At 35.3% G+C, this 19,555-nt stretch overlaps 2 protein-coding genes across 5 annotated transcripts in view; one reads left to right on the top strand and one right to left on the bottom strand.

The window, feature by feature from the left end:
* Positions 1 to 67: 67 nt before the first annotated feature.
* Positions 68 to 18,016, top strand: LOC120428979 (enhanced level of genomic instability 1). Its single transcript, XM_039594113.2, has 4 exons — positions 68 to 604; positions 673 to 1,400; positions 10,786 to 13,166; positions 17,144 to 18,016. The coding sequence occupies exons 1-4, from the start codon at positions 313 to 315 to the stop codon at positions 17,454 to 17,456; spliced, it is 3,714 nt and encodes a 1,237-aa protein (XP_039450047.1). The 5' UTR covers positions 68 to 312; the 3' UTR covers positions 17,457 to 18,016.
* The window catches only part of LOC120428980 (uncharacterized), an 18,763-nt gene continuing 16,743 nt past the window's right edge, over positions 17,536 to 19,555 (bottom strand). For all 4 annotated transcript variants that reach the window (XM_052709597.1, XM_039594116.2, XM_039594118.2 and 1 more), the window contains 2 exons: positions 18,034 to 18,166; positions 17,536 to 17,972 (listed from right to left, as the gene is read on the bottom strand). In XM_052709597.1, coding sequence (XP_052565557.1) covers positions 17,704 to 17,972; positions 18,034 to 18,166 — 402 coding nt within the window. In that variant the 3' untranslated portion in view covers positions 17,536 to 17,703. The remainder of the gene's footprint in view (positions 17,973 to 18,033; positions 18,167 to 19,555) is intronic.

The raw sequence follows: 19,555 nt of genomic DNA, 5'->3' as shown, positions 1-19,555 counted from the left end.
CCTGCAGACTTCAAATCTGCAAATCTGGCAACCCGGAATTTTCACCGTCGCGCATTCGCGCCCAAACGAGCTGTCAAAGCTTGTTGTGAATGAAACTTGTTCGGTGCTTCGTTTCTCCGTAAAACAATCCGTTGTCGTGGCCAAAAGTGGTCCCGCTGGTGAGTAGGACCTCCGGCGTGATAAGTTTCATCGTTTTGAGCAGTTTTCGGGACCGCTTTTCAGTGATGCACGCGTGCGCCGTCGTCGGGTGAAAGTTCCGTTTTTTTTTTTGTTGGGTTTGTTGACCTCTCGGGGAAGGGGGGAATCGAGACCATGAACGGCACCATTGTCAAGTACTTCAAGAGTCCCAAGGGGGACGACGGTCGGCGGAAGAGTTCGGGCGGGGAGGAAGAGTTGAAAGATGAGGGGAAGGACGTTTCGGCGGTGGAGGAAGAACCGGAACCTGGTCCCTCGAAACCGTCCAAGAGTGAGGTGGACCGACTGATTGCGGAGAACATGGCCTCGGTGCTAAAGTCGCTCAAGAAGAAGCGAAGTCATCGGTGCAGCAAGCGGAAACGAGCCGAGGAACATCGGGAGAAGGGCGAGACCCCGGCGGAAGATGATGGTAAGGGCGTGGGATCGATTCTTCCACACACGAAACTAAGACTAATTCAAAATCATCCTTTTTTTTAGGCTCCGAATCCAGCCGCCACACGTCCCCCCGCAAATCAAAGGAAGTTCCGGCCGATCCTCCGGAAGATCTTCCCGCCAAAGATCCGCCCAAGGAGGGCAGCAACAAGGAGAACAAAACGGTCAACGCGTTCCAGCTGATGATGGCCTCCCGCAACAAGGCCATCGGCTCGAACTCCCCCGGCCGGGACACGCACTCCGACACGCCCGATCCGGCCGAGGTGCAAAAAAAGGACGAAAAGGTCAAACGGAAGCTCAAGCTGGAAGAGTGGGCCGACCGGAAGGGCGCCGGCAAGCGCAAGCTCCAGGACGAAGCCCAGGAAGAGTACATCGAGCACCAGATGAACCGTCGCGCGAAGCGCCTGAAAAAACTAATCAAAAACATGGACGTCGAAGAGGAGGAAGCGGAAGTCGTTCCTCCGGAACCGGTTCTCCGCGAATCCCCCCGCAAAAGTGGCCGACACCCTCCGAAAGAAGCCCCACTAAAAGTGACCGCGAAACGCGGCCGAAGGCGACTCTCGTCCGCGGAAGACGTGGCCACGCCGGAACAATCGCCGGTTAAAAAGGCCGCCGACGACGACGACGAGGACGAGTTTGTGACCAAGCTGAGTTCGCCGCTGAAGAAAAAGGACAGCCTGCTGGGGTACTTTGCCAAGATGGGCAAATCGCCGTCGGAGGGGACGACGGCGCCGGAAGCGACGGTGACGACGCCGACGATCGTGGTGGCCGAGGTAAGGAAGAGAAGAAGTAGGAAGTAGGACTTTGGATTTGAATTTCGAATTTGCACTGCATGTTTAAAAACTGTAATAAAAGCAGGTCTTGACTAGTTTGTTTGAATTCTTTCGCCGAAAGCCTTTTTTTCGTCGACTGAATGAACTGTAGTGTGGGGTAAACCATAAATTGTTGATTGTAATTTGCATCTCGATTTTTATGTGTTTGTTTGGAGTAGAGTCTTTGCTATCCGGGATTTAAAATTTCTCACCCAAGTTTCGAAGTTATATTGAGAAGTACAGTCCATAGATGAAAATTTTGCTTCCATGCCAAATCACGTATTCCCCGTTTTGGTATTCTTAATAATGCCCATAAGAATGGGATATTTGTCGTTTGGTTCTTCCCAGCCAAATCTGGAAACTTTTTTTTAGTGAAATTCAAGGTTCAGAGTATAAATTGGCTTATCCTGTACCACCTGGAGCTAAAATCGATACAAATGTAGCTTTTTTGCGGAACGGAACAAGTGCAGTACTTTTACGGTAACTGGGTCCACCGATGCATAATATTTTCCTGATGAAATATAAAAATAAAAGTTACTCAAATTTATTCACAATGTTTACTTTTCATATTTCTTATTCTTTAATTGTGACTTGAAATTAATAAAAAGTTTGATTTTTTTTATTTATTGAACATGGTTTTGCATCCAGCAGCCCCTCGGCCGTTTCGGTTTGCTTTGGTTTTTTGACGTTTGTCAAAAAACCAGCCCAGTTAAACAACGCCCAGTTACCGAACAAGTACTGTACCTTATACAGGGTTGTTACGGACGGCGCGGATCGCGCGGATGGCGCGTTTCGCGCGGATAGCGCGGATCTGGCGCGGATTTGCTGGCTAATTTTGCTCAGGCGCGGATTTCGCGCGGATGGCAATTTTGATAAATAAATTAATTGAGAGAGATAGAATTACTTTCAAGTTATTAAGAAAAATATTATCAGGAATAACGATAATTCGTTTTTTCCTTTGAGTGCAAGAATTTCATAATTTTTATTAATTAAATTTTCTTCTGAAAATGTTTGTTTGTATTTTCTTAGTACGAAACGTCGAAAAATGAAGATGAAGATTATGTAGAAATTATTTTTTATATGTTTCTTGTAATTTCTTAACATCTCCGGCTCTGAATATTTAATTTCTTTTGAGTTTTGAGTAATGATTTTTAACCTTATTTATTTTTAATTTTATACTGGATTTATTCAATTTTTAATTTTGTAAATCAAATATTACAAACTTTTCCCGAAGATATAGACATTAGAATGTGTAACAAAAACTATTATTGGGGCTTGTTCTGGTGGGCGCCAAATATGAGCTTGATAGGACGCAACAGAAGCTGGCCTCCACTTTCGAATTTTGGAATGGAATTTAATCGGTAGAAATATTTTTTTTCTAAATTTAAACATTCTTGGCGAAAATAAAAAGATCAGAACATTCCAAATTCAAAGCTTCAGAAATTCAAAAATTCGAAAAAAAATTGTTTTAATAGTTTTTATTATAACAAAAAAAAATCAAAATATAATTAATTTTTTTCGATATTTCTAAAATCGTAATTTAAAAAATCTGAAATTTCGAAATTCAAAATTTTGGCAATCTGAAATTCAAAATACCAAAAATTTGGGTAATCGAAAATTTGAAGATTTAAAAAAAATCAAAATTAAAAAGTCAAAACTTTCAAATTCAAAACAATATAGAAAAAAATCTCAAATCTAAAATAATTTTAGTATTTTTAAGCTTATACATTCTAAAATTCTTAAATTTCTAAATTCTAAAACCTTAGATTAAATTCTTAAACTCTTAAACTCTTAAATTCTTAAATTCTTAAATTCTTAAATTCTTACATTCTTAAATTCTTAAATTCTTAAATTCTTAAATTCTTAAATTCTTAAATTCTTAAATTCTTAAATTCTTAAATTCTTAAATTCTTAAATTCTTAAATTCTTAAATTCTTAAATTCTTAAATTCTTAAATTCTTAAATTCTTAAATTCTTAAATTCTTAAATTCTTAAATTCTTAAATTCTTAAATTCTTAAATTCTTAAATTCTTAAATTCTTAAATTCTTAAATTCTTAAATTCTTAAATTCTTAAATTCTTAAATTCTTAAATTCTTAAATTCTTAAATTCTTAAATTCTTAAATTCTTAAATTCTTAAATTCTTAAATTCTTAAATTCTTAAATTCTTAAATTCTTAAATTCTTAAATGTTTTTTTTTTTTAATTCTTAGTTCTTAAATTATTAAATTCTTGAGTTCCACAATTTTTGAAGTCCTATTTTATGTAAGAGATTTTGAAATTATGAGAAGACATTATTTTAAATATCGGAAATTAAATTTCTTTCGGAGTGAAATTTTAGCGAGGATTTTGGATTACAAACTGTATAAAAATTCTTTGATTTTGAATATTTAGACTTTCGAAATTTAAAATTTTATCATATTATTATTTTAGATTTGGATTTTATTTTGAGGTTACATTTTTGAAGTTAAATTTTTAGGTTTTCAAATATTGTATTTTCTATTTTGAAGATTTTTTTTCATGACCCTTGCCTTGACCGTCTCTTGAGGATTTTTTTTTTCAATGGATATTTTGCTTTCATTCCTTTGGAGCCTTTAAACATAAAACAAGTTTTTTAATCAAATACTTTCTGAATTAGTTTTTCTTCATTAAAAAATAAAATTTCCTCAATGTTGGTCGCGATATTTTTTTATATGGTGTGGATTTCGCGCGGTTTCGGATTTTAGGTCGGCGCGGATTTGGCGCGGATTTTTTTTCGACTCTCCCGTAACAACCCTGCTTATACTGATTTTTTTAAAGAAGTTGAAAAAAATAAAACTGTCTGATGGTTGATTTTAAATTCTAAATTAAACAAAGTATTATATAATTGAAAAACAGCTTTCAAAATAAAACAATGAATGTAAAAATTTTGATTTTTATTAAATTAACAGGCTAAGAAAAAAATGATAATAAAATCAACATAAGAAATCGGAAACCAAAATTTACAAAATTATTATTTTTTAGTTATGAAAATGTTGAGTATTGAAATTTATCGAAAATTAGAAATTCAAGTTGTATAAAAAAATCTACAATCACACCATTTTTTTTTGCAGAAAATCAGTAAAGTTTTACTAAATTTTCATCTACTCAAATTTCAGTAAACGATTCAGTAATTTAGATTTTACTAAATTCTCAGTTAACTGATATTTGTCACTTTGACAGATGATTTATTGAAATTTCATTAAAAAACGTTACTTAATCCACCTTTAGGTGGTTGGTGCCTTCCTCACATTCATAAAGTGAGTATACACTACACAGCGTATAAATAACACTTATTTTTATCAAAATATCTGAGATCAGGCCAGTAAAAAATGTGTATTGAAAACACTAAAGTACTTATAACTTTTGATAGGGTTGTCAGATCTTCAATCTTTTGGGCTCGTTGGAAAGGTCTTTTGATTACCTATCCAACGATGGGTCGCATAATAGATCCGGACAACTTTTTCATCAAAATATTTGAGATCCGGCCTCAAAAAAGTGTATAAATAACACTTAAGTGCTCATAACTTTTGATGGGGTTGTCAGATTTTCAATCTTTTGGATGCGTTGGAAAAGTCTTTCAAATACCTTTCTAACAATATATAGCATGACGGGTTTTCTTACAAAAACCACCCTTTTTACAATCTTCCGGACTTTTGTTAAAATCGTTTTTTTAGCATAACTTTTGAAGTACTTTACAAAACTTCATAAAATTAACTAGGGTCTTGTGGGACCCCAAGACGGATCGAATGAGACCAAAATAGTCTAAATTGGTTCAGCCAGTCCGGAGATAATCGAGTGCATATTTTTGGGTGCACGGACTCACATCCAGACACACGCACAGACATTTGTTCAGAATTTGATTCTGATTTGATAGGTATACGTGAAGGTGGGTCTAGGAGGTCGAATAAAGAAGTTCATTTTTCGAGTGATTTTATAGCCTTTCCTCATTGAGGTGAGGAAGGCAAAACTTGTCAAAACAACTGAAATTCCAGCAAAAGAAACGTCAAATTATTTTGCTGAAAATTCAGTAATATTCTTGTGGCAGTTTGACTGATCATTTGCTGAAGGTTCGGCAATCTGTGCTGGAATTTTAGATATTAAAATTTTATTTTGCTTGTCATTAGAAATGTTTCCAGTACTGTTATATACATTTATTCCATTAATCGTCCAAACCTAAAAAACAGTTGGTTAGCATCGAGGCTTTTTTATTCACATTTTCTTACCTTTGTTTTTAATGATCACAATTATACAAAATAAAAAAAATAAACAAACCACATTTCAAAGAGGATTTCTCTCGGCAACATCCAAACAATAGTCATAAGCTGGGTGCAGAATAGTGGTTCGCAAAGCGGCCTCAATTTAGAACTGTCAAAGCGGAACCAATTTACTGTTTGCAAAATGATACCAAGAAGTGGCAAGTATTGTAATCGATCAATAATTTATTTTGTCAGGATTAAAAAAATTTCTCGAGTTTTTGAGGTATTCGAAGTCAACAAATCTTAAGTTACAAAGATACATAATCTCGGAACTTTCATTCGCTAGTTCTTCTGGTTCACAAAATTTCACCCACTTCTGACGCAATTTTTCGTCACGTGAACAATAAAAAAAACATCTTTTAGCCGCCCATAGTTTAGTCTACGAACAAAAAATGCGCGAAGCACTTAATTTTTCAGTGAAAACTTTAACATCAACTGACCCAAAATATTTCAAAACAAGTCACTTCAGCAGCAAAAAATATGTCACGCTTGAGCTTGAACAAAGCCTTCTACTTTGTTTATGTTTACAGCAGTAGTGCACTTGTAGTAGTGAGGAGCAGTTGGGAGCATTCGAAAATCACGTTACGCATTCTGTCTTTTCAGCACCCAGGTCATAAGTGACATTTCAGTTTGACAGATATGCAGTTACTGATTTTTCAGCAATGTTTTTGTTCATTACCGATATTTCAGCAAAAGTGATGATTACTGAATCGTATTCAGTTAATTATTTTACTGAAATGGCAATCCAAAATTTTCTGTGTATGACACTACTATAAATTATAAACTCAAACATAAAAAAAAGATTAAGGTCATCAAAAATTTAAGAAAAAAGACAAAGTTATGTAGTTTAGACTTCTAAAAATTTTGACATTCTTTAAAATAACAAATTCAGATCATCAAAAATTTATATAATGAAAAATACGAAAAATAAAACTTTAATGCTTAAAAATAATAATACCAGCATTTAAAACTAAGCAAATTGAGAAAAAAATAGTTCAAGTGTTCTTGATCTATACAAAATTCCAAAATTTACATTTGTAAAATAAAAAAAATAACGATAATCAAAAATTTAAAATACAAAGTAAAAAAATCAATACATAAATTCAATAAAAAACCAAAAAAAAAAAACATTTTAACGGTGCACATCAATCAGAGCTTTTGCATCCAGATTTTTACAGACATTTTAGTATCTTCAAAACTACGGGAACTATCGATATGATTTTTCATTCATCCCCTAAAGTATTGTCCACAAAGTAATTTACAACAAAGTTAGCCTAATCTACAATCCCGTTGTTGCAGGATTGGGTCCGTAAGTTTGAGTTCCTTCGTTGCTGTGCACCCTTAAAACATTTTGAACAAAATTAAAAAAAAAAAATAGAAAAAGATGAAGTCAGAGATAAAAATTTCCAAATATTTCAAATTTAACAATTTTAAAAATAATAAATTGTAAGGTCAAAGCAGATTATACAAAAAAGGAAAAATAAATTAAAAATGGTAAAGTTTTTAAAACTTTGAAAATATAGAATAAAAAAAATAATAGTAAAAAAGGAAAAAAATAAATAAATATAAGAGTTAAACCCTAAAAAAAAAACAAAAAAACATTAAAAAAATATTATTCAGACAAATAAAATTTCAATAAACTTCGACCATAATTTAATGAAAAAATATCTTTAAAAATATAGAATTAATAAATTTAAGATTCAAAGAAATGTATTAAAAAAATTAAGGATATAAAGAAACAAAAAAAAATAAGAAATTCAAATATTTTTAAATTTGGTGGAAGGAATTAATTGAAATCACATTTCAAGTATTAATTTCCTTCTTCTTTTAAAATCTCCAAAAATCAAAAGGCCGTTTTATTATTTTTCTAGGTAAATGTCGCTACCCTCTCTTCAAAATTTGCCAGAAAAATCAAAGGGCAAAACATATTTTTTTCAAAAAACTTGATAATTTCAATGAAAAAAGAAGTCTAATCAATTCCAAACAATTAGAAATGTATTTTACTGCGTTGATGATTATATTTAGCATGTTTGGACTGGTTTAAAAAACAATTTGAATGCTTGTGAAATTCTGATGTCAGCAAAAAGTTTATATTCGAGAAAAAAAAAATCATCGATGCATACTTACAGATATTTTTAACACAAATGATGGCTAAACAACTAGACTGCATATAATGTACTTTAAAACACTTTTTTCTATTCAAATGTTGAAACCCCTCTTGACTTTCGTCAGAGTTGAGAGCCATACACTTCATAAAAAATCTGCAACGTCTTAAGGGCAAACAAAAAAATGTTATAAAATATTATTAATTACTGGAAACATACCATTTAACTAAAAAAAAAAAAAAAATTAAAATTGAAGAGCTTGTTCACACTCAAGGCGATATTAGACTATGACAAACACACTCGCATTTTTTTTTTGCAGGCTGACATTTCTGCAAACAAATGCAGGCAAACAACAAATGTGGACAAACTGTCAAAAAGTGCGAGTTTGCTTGTTTGTCATAGTCTAATACATCCTTCAGTTTTGATTTTCGAATTCTGCCGCGCGGATAAACAGAATTTATAAACTATAAATGTATTGGTCTATATTTACAACTTTCATTATTTTTAAATAGTTGATTTGGCGGTTTTAAAAATTTTGTCCTTTACATTTCTAATAAAAATAATAAAAAAATAACTGATTTGCAGGATTTTAAAATTTTGAACGATTGCCAATTTCTGAATAAAAAAAAACTAATATATAATAATTGCGTTATTACATTTATTACTGTATTCATGAAATTTTTTTATGCTAATTTTTATTGTCTTTCCCGATCATTGGTTTGATTTTACAAATTTATTGAAGCCGAAAAATTATCCAATTTGGTTAAAAGAAATATATATCCCTGGGCCTTGTAAAGTCAAGGGGCATGATTTGATCCCAGTGCATTAGTTAAAATTTGGGTATACATTCTTTTTTTTATAAGCACTATGGACACCACTTCATGCTACGAGAACTCGCTTTGTCGCAGCCCCAGGGCTTAAGCGTTGACCGATAAGCTGTCTTCGTGAACTAGGTAGTTCTCCGATAGTGAAAATATCACAATTGCACAAGACACCGCTGCTTCTGTGACTTTTTCACTATCACAATGTGGGATTTAGGTTGGACTTCACTGCCGTTCTACGCATAATTGTCCCATGTCAGTTTTGGACGATTTTGACTTTATGACATTTTTAAGTTTAGTCTGATGTGTCTTTTAAGAAAAACACATAAAATCTGGTACTTTGTTCGGAAACTCATTAAAAACAACACCAAGTCTGTTTGTCCCATCGTTAAACTTCTACGCATAATTGTCCCACCTAGTATTTTCTTACATGGAATCATTAGTTTTACTAAGCATTATGTCTTGTTTACCAGTTGTATAGAAAGAGAATCACAAATAAGGGTGATAACCTGCTAACTGGGACGATTAGGGACACATAGGGCGAATAGGGACTCACGGGACAATTATGCGTAGAAACACATAAATCGGTCGAAAAATTTCAATCGCGTTTTTCTCAGTTGCACTTTTTTGAACATGGGACAATTATGTGTAGAACGGCAGTTCAGGATAGTACAATTGTGTTGTTGCTTAGCATTAGCATTTAAAATAAATCTGTATCCTTTCCAAATCGATTTGAAGTTAAAGTTAGTTGCAACTGTTAAGTTAAAGTAATGCTGTCAATAAACTTTGATTGATGTAGAATACTAGGCATTCTTTTATGTCAAATTGTCCATAGAGTCTCGATCAATCAATAATGTAATGATATCGGACAAAATTCGTTGATCTGTTGAACTAACGGTTTTCGGATTATGGTTGTATTGACCATTGTTGCGAATCGAGGAACTACGGATCTTTTGACGTAAATGATCATTTCTTTTTAAAATCGCGATTTCTATCCTATTTGTACATTAGTTCACAAATTTTTATTGTTTTTTTTTATAGAAGTAGTACTGCAACAGTTAAAGGAACGTTTAGTTTTGAACATGAAGTTTAGAGGATTTTAGATTAAAGTTTAGATTTACAATCCAAACTAGTTAGCAAATGAATATTTGGACTTAAATGAATAATTGAATAATTCGGACTTATGAATAACACACAACTGTGCATTTATTCTAAAGTCAGATCCATACAGCGTCAGTGTTTATTTAATCGAAGTGTACTAATTCATTGGCAGATCTGATTCTAGTTGTAATGTACGACAAGACTACTGACGGACGTGACAGGACGAGGGCCCAGTTTAGAGGTTTCAACATCAACGATGTGCGGCTGGACCACCCTCCCAAAAAAAAAAAAAAAAAAAAAAAAAATTTGGTTAAAAGAAATATATATAAAAAAATTTGGTATGCTAAAAGCAAGTAAACAACTCAAATATGACTAAAATGGGATCATAGAACTCGAACTTTATGACCAAATTAGGAAAATAATTAAAAAAATACAAACAAGAATATTATGATTCGATTATCCGAAGTCTCATACAAACCTTCGGATAATGGAAACTTCGGATAATCGAGTCTGGACTGTACATTTAAAACAGCTGCATTAATTATTTTTTTATCTAATTTATAATCAAACAGTAAATAACTTTAAAAATTTTAGCATTAAAAAAAAAGTGACAAATTATAATTTAAAATTAATTGACCAATAATACCAAAAAATATAAAAAATCTAAATGCAGTCAAATTAATAAATCATCTCTGAATTAATATATATATAAAAAAATGAAAATTCAAGCAAAAATAAAGTGTTGACGATTAAATAATTTAAAGAAATGTTTTGTTTTATAAAAGGTTGGAATCTAGAGTTTTTTTAAAAGGGTCCAAAACAACCAAAATTTTAATTTTTTTTTCAAATTTTTATTTTTTTGCTTTTTGGGTGTTTTTGAAACCGCCTTAAGTCAGGGCTATTCAAAAACACCCAAAAAACAAAAAAAAAAGGTTTTTTTGGACCTTTTAGAAAAAACTCCAGAAATGCTGTGAAAATTTTATATAACCTTAATTTTTGATTACAAATATCAACAATTTAATGTTTATTTTTTCCTCCTTCCAGACCGCCCCAAAACGTGGCCGTCCCCGCCGCCAACCCGCTCCCCCCGCGCTTCCCCCGGAAGAAGAGCCGGCCCTCGTGCTGAACCCCATCATCGTGGAGGAGCTTTCCGAGGACGTTCCGGAAACACCCCCAACCGCAACCGCACCCACCTCCGCCGGTGGCCGCCCCCGCCGCTCCTGCGCCGGCAAGGTCAAAGACTACGCCGTGTTTGGCGGCACCAGCCCGGACAAGGAACCATCGGGCAAAAAGCCGATCGTGACGCCGCTGAAGATCATCAACGTGGGCTCGCCGGCGACGATGCAGGTCGTCCGGTCGCCGTCGGTGCGCAGGTTGAGTGGGGAGTGGAGTGAGACGCCGGGAACGCCGCGATCGAGCAAGAGTGGGGTCAAGTTGGCGCCGCTGTTTGTGAAGAAGGTGGCGGAGGATCCGGAGAAGGCGCGCGCGCGGCAGGAGTTTCTGATGTCCGGGATTCCGGACAAGATGCGGCTGGAGATTGAGAAGCAGCGGTGCTACGAGGAGTCGATCTTGAACGAGTCGCCGGTGTTTCCGCTGGTTAGTCATGTGCAGCAGTTGGAGGGGGAGGTTGAAGGGACGATCGTGGATTTGGACGATTGTCGAGTGCGGATTCTTCCGGAATTGACGCCGGAGGAGGATGGTGACGAGGAGGATGAGTTTGAGTTTGCCACGTTGACGAGTTGCGACGACGATCAGGTCGAGGGCGTGCTGGCCAAGTTGGTTGATCAGGGCGATCATCTGTTTCGGTACGAGTTGCCGGAGATTGCGGACGTGAAGAGCATTGTCCGGGAGTGGAAGCAGGTCTACAAGCACTTTCCTGTGTTTAAGTGCTATAAGCAGTTCCGGGCGACCTTCGTCGAGCACTGTGACGAACCGTTGCCGCCGCCGCCGGGACGGACTCGTGAAGAAGTGCTTTCCGAGGACAGCATCGAGTTGATCGAGCCGAAGTTTTCGCATGCAAATGGGGAGTTGCTGTTTACGGAAAAGTACAAGCCGATGAAGTTGGACGACATTCTGATCAACTGCCAGCCGGCGATCACGCTGAAGAAGTTCTTGTCCAGTTGGAAGGAGGATCGATCGCAGAGCAATCCGTACGACTCGGGAGATGACTTTGAGCTGTCGAACTCTTCAAGTGCGAGTAGTTCTGCGATCTGCAACCACATCGTACTGATCGGACCGCCCGGATGTGGCAAGACCTCGAACGTGTACGCCGTGGCCAACGACATGAACTTCAACGTGCTTGAGCTGAACGCCAGCTCTCGGCGAAAGGGCAAGATCATCCTGCAGGAACTCCAAGAGGCCACCCAAAGTCACCAGGTTCGGCGCAAGGAAGCCGACTCCGGCGTGGACATCTTCAAGAAGGCAATCGCCCGCAAGGGAAGCAAAACAAAACTCCGCAAGGCCTCAACCGATTCCGAACCCTCGTCCAAGAAGCTCTCCCTCATCCTGATCGAGGACGCAGACATCGTGTTCGACCAGGACGACGGCTTCGTCGCGGCCATCAACCAGCTCATCTCGACCTCCAAACGACCCATCGTACTGACCACAACCGACCCAAACTGCGCCCACCTGGCCCGCTTCATCTCCAACAACGTAATCCGCTACGTCGCCCCCGGAATCGCTCACGTCGCCAAACTCCTCTCGATCCTCGCGATCGTCGAAAAGGTCCACATCGACCAGTCCGACCTGGCCCGACTCTACGCCCTCAACCGCAAAGATCTCCGCAAAACAATCAACGAACTGCAGTTCTTCATCCAAAGCGGCGGCGATCGCAACCTCCCCCAAACCCCACTCCTCATGATCGAACCCGATCTCCACCTCCGCGAGTCCTCCACAACGCCAACCTTCGCCGATCACGACGAAACCTCCAACCAGTCGGAACCCGCCCCAAACAACACCCTCACCCCTACCCGTCGCCACCGGTCCCTCTTCCGCCTGTTCGCCCGCAACCAAAACGAACCCCAGCAGCTCATCCGGGCCCCGCTCAACCTGGACAACCTCTGGTGCAACATGGAACGCGTGCTACGAACCGCGCCACCACCACCACCGAAGATCGTCACTCCGAAGCGAAAAAAGGGCAAACCCGTGGCAAACCGAAAGCAGCCGTCGGACCAACTGGACGAGTTGGTGTTCTTCTACGAGAGTGCGTCCGTGGCCAGTTTGATTCAGCGGGACGCGAAGGCGGTTGAGGATCGGCTTGTGGATCACCTGGAGGAGGATATTGCGCACGAGCTGGTGGAGAGGTCGTGGGAGCGGTGGTTTGAGGGGGAGTTGAGCCAGGCGACGGCGGCGGCGAAGAATAAGCGACGAAGTGGCGTCGGGGCCATGTGCTACGATAGTTTGAAGCAGTTTGACGATGAAGGACGGTGAGTGTGGGTTTTGACGGTGTCTAATTAATTGAGCTATTATTTTTTTAAATTGCGGATTTTTTTCCGAAACAGTCGTAGTGATTATTGCACTCGATCGTAATTTCTCGACTCGCGATCGAAATGTTAAGATCGTAATTTGTTGATTAGTAGATTGAGATAATTTATCGATCTACAATCGACAAATTACGACTAACGTTCTAGAAAATCTCGATATTTGTTTGAGACTTTTAGAATTCTAAAACTCAAAAAAAAATTCAATAGTATAAAAAATTCAAAATCAGATTTAGAAATATTACAATTTAAAAAAATTCAATTCTAAAGTTCCTAAATTTGAAAATCATATAATATTAGGATTAGATAATAGTTCAAAAATTTAACAATCAGAAATAAAAAAAAAAGATTCAAGAATTTTAACACCAGAAAATGGAAAATAATTCATAAATTTTAAAAATTGTACAAATTTTTAACTTTTAAATTCAAAATTTCTTAAATATCAAAATTTAAAAATTTATGTTATCAGAATTTAAGAAATGCGAATATAAACCATATTTTTAAATTTAATCATTCACAAATCAAGAGATCTGAAATAAAACGTAAACGCGTCTGCCTGTGTGGATCAATCGGACCGCGCACTGGACTCACAATCCAGAGGTCGCCGGTTCGAATCCCGAGGCAGACGCAAAAATTCTAAGTGTTAATATAGGTATTCGGTGCCCTCTCCCCGTGCCATACCTTCACACTTAGGAGACCCGGGAGGCGGAGTCTTGTCGCAAAAAGAACGATACACGCCTGTGGATCCGTTGACGAAACCGCAAGGTTTAAGAGGGCCACATTATAAGGTGTTACGTCGATTCCGTTTCCGAAATAAAACAAAATTAAATTAAATTTTATAATTATTCACAAATTTAAAAATTTTAGAATTATGAAATTTCAAAATTCTTAATTTCTAAAATTCAAAATTATTGGAATTTTAACATTCTCAAATTGTAATATTCGAAAACTAAAATTTTTAATTTCATGATTCAAAGAATTCCAAAATTAAAAAAAGTCTGAAATTCATAAATTTTACATTTATTCTGAAATTCGGAAAAAAATGGATTTACAAAATTAAAATAAATTAAAATTAGCTATGAAAACTTTTAACAAAAAATAAAAAAAAAATCAAAAATTTAAAAATCAAATCTAAAAAACTAATAAATTGATAATTCCAAACTTTTATAATTAAAAAACTCAAAAATCAAAAGATTCTAAACTCAAAAAAACTAAAAAAAAATGAAAATAATTTATAAATTTCAAAATTTCGGTTTTTTAGAATTCTAGAATTCTTCAACTTAAAAATTCAAAATTTCTGAAATGACTAAGGCCGTTGCAAATATTTTTTGAAGTTTATGTCCCTCGCCTCTGGTCGGGGTCAAGGGGGGGGGGGGGGGCAAAAAAATTAAAAAATATAAAAATTGAAATTACAGGCCAGTGTCTCAACAATTGAATAAAAAAAAGTGTTTTAAAATGCATTTTACACCTGCCCAGTTGTTTTGCAATCATTGGTGTTAAAAATTGAAGTATTGAAGAGATTTTTTTTTTTCGCCGGAAAAAAAACTTTCTGCGGTACTGTACATTGGATTTTCACAAAAATTGAAAATATTTTTGATCGATCCCAACCATGCTAAATATGATTTAGAATGCATGAAAATGCATTTCTAATTATTTTCAGTTGGTTAGACTTCTATTTCCTTTGAAATTTTGAAGTTTTTTGAAAAAATATTTTTTTGCCCCCTGATTTTTCGGACCGATTTTGAATGGGGGGTGGGGGGGTGGGGGAAGCGACATAAACTTTGAAAAATATTTGCAACGGCCTAAATGTAAAAATTCAAAATTATTTGAATTTTTGCATTTAAAAATTATAGCATTCTAAAACATTTTTTTTTAATTTAAAAATTCTAAAATTAGAAAAAAAAATCTTGAATTCATAAATTTTATAATTATCTAGAAATTTAACAAATAGAATTAAAAACATTATAAAATCAAAAATTCTGAATTATTAGAATTTAAACATTCTAAAATTCTTAAAAAAAAAATCCCCCAAAAAGAAATTATTTTTTTTATATAATTCAAAAAATAAAAACTTTAATGTTCAAGATTTCAAAATAAATCATAAATTTTCTGAATTCTGAGATTCTACAATTCTGTAACTTTCGAATTCTGAAATCCTGAAATATAAAAAAAAACAAAAAAAAAAACATTTATTAGAATTTTAACATTCTATATTCTAAAGCGAAAATTTATAAATTTGATCAAAAATCGAAATTTCTTAAATTAAAAAAACAATATAAAATTATTTTTTTTGAAATTTAAATATTATTCAACATTAAAATATAGAATAACGAATTTGCAATTCAAACATTCTTAAATTCTTATTTTCTATTCCACAATTAAAATTCAATTAAATCAGAAATTAAAAAAATCTAAATTCAAAAGTTACTAATTTAAAAATTTCCAAAAATTAAAAAAATCTGAGATTCAGAAATTAAAAAATCATAAATCTTATGCCAAAATTTGAAAAACACAAAAATTAGAATCAATTTAAATTTTAGTTTCCAAAAGCTTTCGGAGGATTAATAAGGGAGACATTTTAATTTATTTAATGGGGAAATAAATAAATAAACAAAACACTAATAAAATTGTAATTTCTAACCACATTTCATGGAGCGTTTTTTTAAGATTGATTTTTGAGAATTTAAAAGTCAAAAAATTAAGTTTTTATTTTTTTAAATTGTGATAATCTAAAACAAATTTATGAAATTTAAAATTCAAAATTCTATGTTCCAAAATTTAAAAACTTCAAAATTCAAAAGTTATAAATTTAAAAATTCTTCAATTATGGAATTTCAAAACAATAAAATTAAAAATTTCAAAAACTCAATAATTAAAATTAGAAATTTATTATTTCAAAAAAATTATAATTCACAAAAATACAAAATACGAAGCTCAAAAATTAAAAAAAAAAACTATTCAAACGATTCAATAATGTTACTACACTCAACCCCCGGTGGTTGGTCACTTTTTCGTTTGACACTTTTTTAGTTTGTACCCAGTAGGTTGGTCAAAGTCAAACTAAAAAGTGACGAACTGTCACTTTTTACACGGCGCTCACGCACACTATAAAACAAACGTTTGGTAGTGCGTGTGAACTCCGTGTGAAAGGGGACACCCCTAAAAAGTGACCCGTTCGTTTAACAACAGTTGGTGTCAAACCATCGGGGTTTGAGTGTATATAAGATTTCAAAAAAGTTAAAAGATTTAGAATTCAAAAATTTAAAGAATTAAGAATTATAAAATAAAAAATTTAATAATTCTGAATTTTCAAAATTCTTAAACTCTAAAATTTTAAATTTCTGAAATGAAAAAAATATTGCATTCAAAAATTCTGAAAATCTAAAATAAAATAAAAAGTTGAAAAATTTGAGAATTTTAAAATGCCAAAATTCTAAATCTCTAAATTGCAAAGATTTTAGAATTATGAAATTAAAAAATTATAATTCTTAATTTCAAAAATCCAAAAAAAATCTTAAAATTTTAAATTTCTGGAACTCTAAATTTTAGTTATTAAAAATTTATTGAATTCTAAAAATCTCAAATAAAAAAAAAATATGTTAAAAAATTTAAGAATTTTAAAATTCAAAATTTCTAAAATTGTAAAGGATTAAGAATTATAAAATAACAATTTTAATAATTCTAAATTTCAAAAATCCATAAAATTTCAAACTCTAAAATTTTAAATTTTTGAAACTCTAAATTTTAGTTATTCAAAAATAAATGAATTCAAAAATTCTGAAAATCCCAAATAGAAAAACTGAATGTTCCAAAATTATGATTTTCTAAAATTTGTTCAATTTTAAAATTAGATTTTTTTTTAACTTTGTGAAGAAACTTCGAATGGCTTCGATTTTGAGCTAAAATGTTTCTCCCTCTTCCAGCCAAACCATCTCGGCGTACATCGGCCTCGGCGGCCCAATCCGCACGCGGGCCACCTACTGCGACTGCGAGCCGCTCCTGCGGGCCATCTGCCGCACCGAGCGGGAACGGTCGCGTGTCGAACGGCGGGGCAGCCGGTTCTATCACTACTTCCGCAATTATGTGGGCGTGGCGGCGAGCGGAACCGGCACGATGGTGGCGTCCAGCTTTAGCGTGGACCACTTTGACTCGCTGAGCACGCGCTTCGAGGAGGTGCTTAAGACGACGAAGGTACCGACGGAAGCTGCGGCGGAATCGTCCGACGAGAGTCGCTGACGGTCGTCGTCGTCGTAGCGAGTCGGTTAGGTACAATTTAGTTAAGGGTCGTTCACAGTTGAGCATTAAACGTTAGGACTAACTGTTTCTGTGTTTATTCCACTTAGGGCTAATTTATTCCGTACAAAAACAAGAAAAAAAAGAAGAAAACCGTTTTGGCTCCTTTTGCGTACAAAAAGTGTAACATTTTACAGATTAATAAAACACAATTAATCCGGAAACTCCCCCCAAAACAAACGTCTCAACTCTAGAACTGATTACCGCCAACGTCCGGTTCCGCCCCGGAAGACCGCTGCTTCATCGGCCTCGGATCAGGTGGATAAACTCCGCCCGATTCGCGCCTCTTCCGACTGTCGCGCAGCATGTTTTGGCGCGAGTGCTTGATGAAGCTCTGGATCGCCGTCAGGATTGGCTTCTGGTTGGCCTGGGCTTCCTCGGTGCTGCGGCCCAGGTTCAGCGTCTTGGTGAGCAGATCGATGATGCCCACGCTGTTGCCGAACACGTACTTGGTGTACTCTGTAAAGTGGATCGAATAAACGAACAGTGTTTCTCAAGGCCAATTTTCGGAACAACTTACGTCCGTTGATGGCCGACTTGCCGCTCCAGCTGAACTGGCACAGGACTTCGTAGGTGACGAGAGCCTCCATCATCTTCTTCACGTTGCGCTGGTGCGGTTGGGATTGGTCCACTTCCTGGTGAAGCCGGATCATCTGTGGGGAAAGGTAATGTGGTCAAGGATTTAGCTAGAAGGTGTTATGTTACAGACATGACCAGTATGACAAAAAACATTGTAAATTCTGTAAAAATCTTATCTTGTAAGAAGCTCTTTTAAAATGACATTTTTCAAAGTTATAAATTATGTTTCGAAACTTAAAATTTTTTAAAAAAATTAAATAACAAAATTTTATTGAACCGAAGCTTAAAAAATTTTAACTGCAAACTGAAAAAAATAAAGAAAGGGTACACTCATCCCTCATATTCGGAACAGTTTACAGATCGGCCAATGTTCAACAAATCATATAAAATCGATAATTGAACATAATGAATTGCTTTTACCTTCATGAGAAAGCTTTTCTTGCTATCTTTCGATTGATGTATAGACCGGCTGTACATTTTTACGTTTTATATCAAGTTTTCAAAGAAAAACATTGGCCCTTGAAATCCACAAATTCGGAACACTTTTTTCTTACGATGTAAACAAACTTTTTATTCTCTCCAGGAGTACGTATTTTTTTACAAAATAATGACTTCGCACTCCGAAACCAATAAAACTCATGCTTAGTAATGTTTTATAAATGGTCTGATAACTTTTTTGTGAAAATATCAGTTAAATACAGGTGTTCCATAATTGTGGGAGGCACAATAACATCCCACGATAATGGAACAGGCAATTTGGAGGCAGTGTTTTGCTGATCTGGATAAAATAGTCTTGAAATGAAGTTTTTTGTTCAAAAAGTACTACTTTTACTAGTGAAATAGCAAGAAAATGTCCAAATAAAGGCCTTAAAAATAGCAGGGTCGGCAGAAAATTTGCATTTTGCATTCTATTGACAAATTACCACAAAAGTGTTCCGAATTTGTGGGTGTTCCGAATATGTGGGATGACTGTACTTGAAACCGAGAACTATTTTGGAATAAGGTTTTCTAGACTTTCTATTTTGGGGAATAGCATTCTGAGCAATGGAAATATACAAGATCTTAACACTCTTAACCAGCGATTCTCAACTTTCTTCTAGGCTGATACCCCCTGCCATGTAAATCAAGTAGGCCCGGTACCCCCGTAGAGAATCGCTGCTCTGAACAATAAAACAATTCTAATGTTTTTTTTTAAAGGTCCTATGAGCTTTTGTCTTCCATATGTTTATACTGCCCCTGATCTGTTGGAGATAACCGAGTAGGCAGGTGCTAACGAAGAAGAAGGACTTCAAGTCAATCAATAAATTAGTTCATTACCCGAATAAACTCCAAACCCTACAGACGTATTTTATTCCACACTCTTCAATAACCAAGTGGTTATGGGCCCAGAGTAGGAAGTTTGGAAGTTTCTAGAAGTTGAAATTTTTTTCTCAAGAAGTTTTGCTGGTCAAGATGGTTCTACC

Source organism: Culex pipiens, chromosome 3 (genome assembly GCF_016801865.2).
Source record: "Culex pipiens pallens isolate TS chromosome 3, TS_CPP_V2, whole genome shotgun sequence".
NCBI classification, from domain to species: Eukaryota; Metazoa; Arthropoda; class Insecta; order Diptera; family Culicidae; genus Culex; species Culex pipiens.
The sequence above is the reverse complement of the archived record's forward strand: the minus strand, read 5'-3'. Positions and strand labels throughout refer to the sequence as shown.

What these genes read in the sequence shown, in the direction of transcription:
- LOC120428979 (XM_039594113.2), top strand. Translation starts at nt 313, where the DNA reads ATGAACGGCACCATTGTCAAGTACTTCAAGAGTCCCAAGGGGGACGAC. An exon ending in CGACGATCGTGGTGGCCGAG is followed by an intron (nt 1,401 to 10,785) that starts GTAAGGAAGAGA and finishes TCCTCCTTCCAG; the next exon opens with ACCGCCCCAAAACGTGGCCG. An exon ending in CAGTTTGACGATGAAGGACG is followed by an intron (nt 13,167 to 17,143) that starts GTGAGTGTGGGT and finishes TCCCTCTTCCAG; the next exon opens with CCAAACCATCTCGGCGTACA.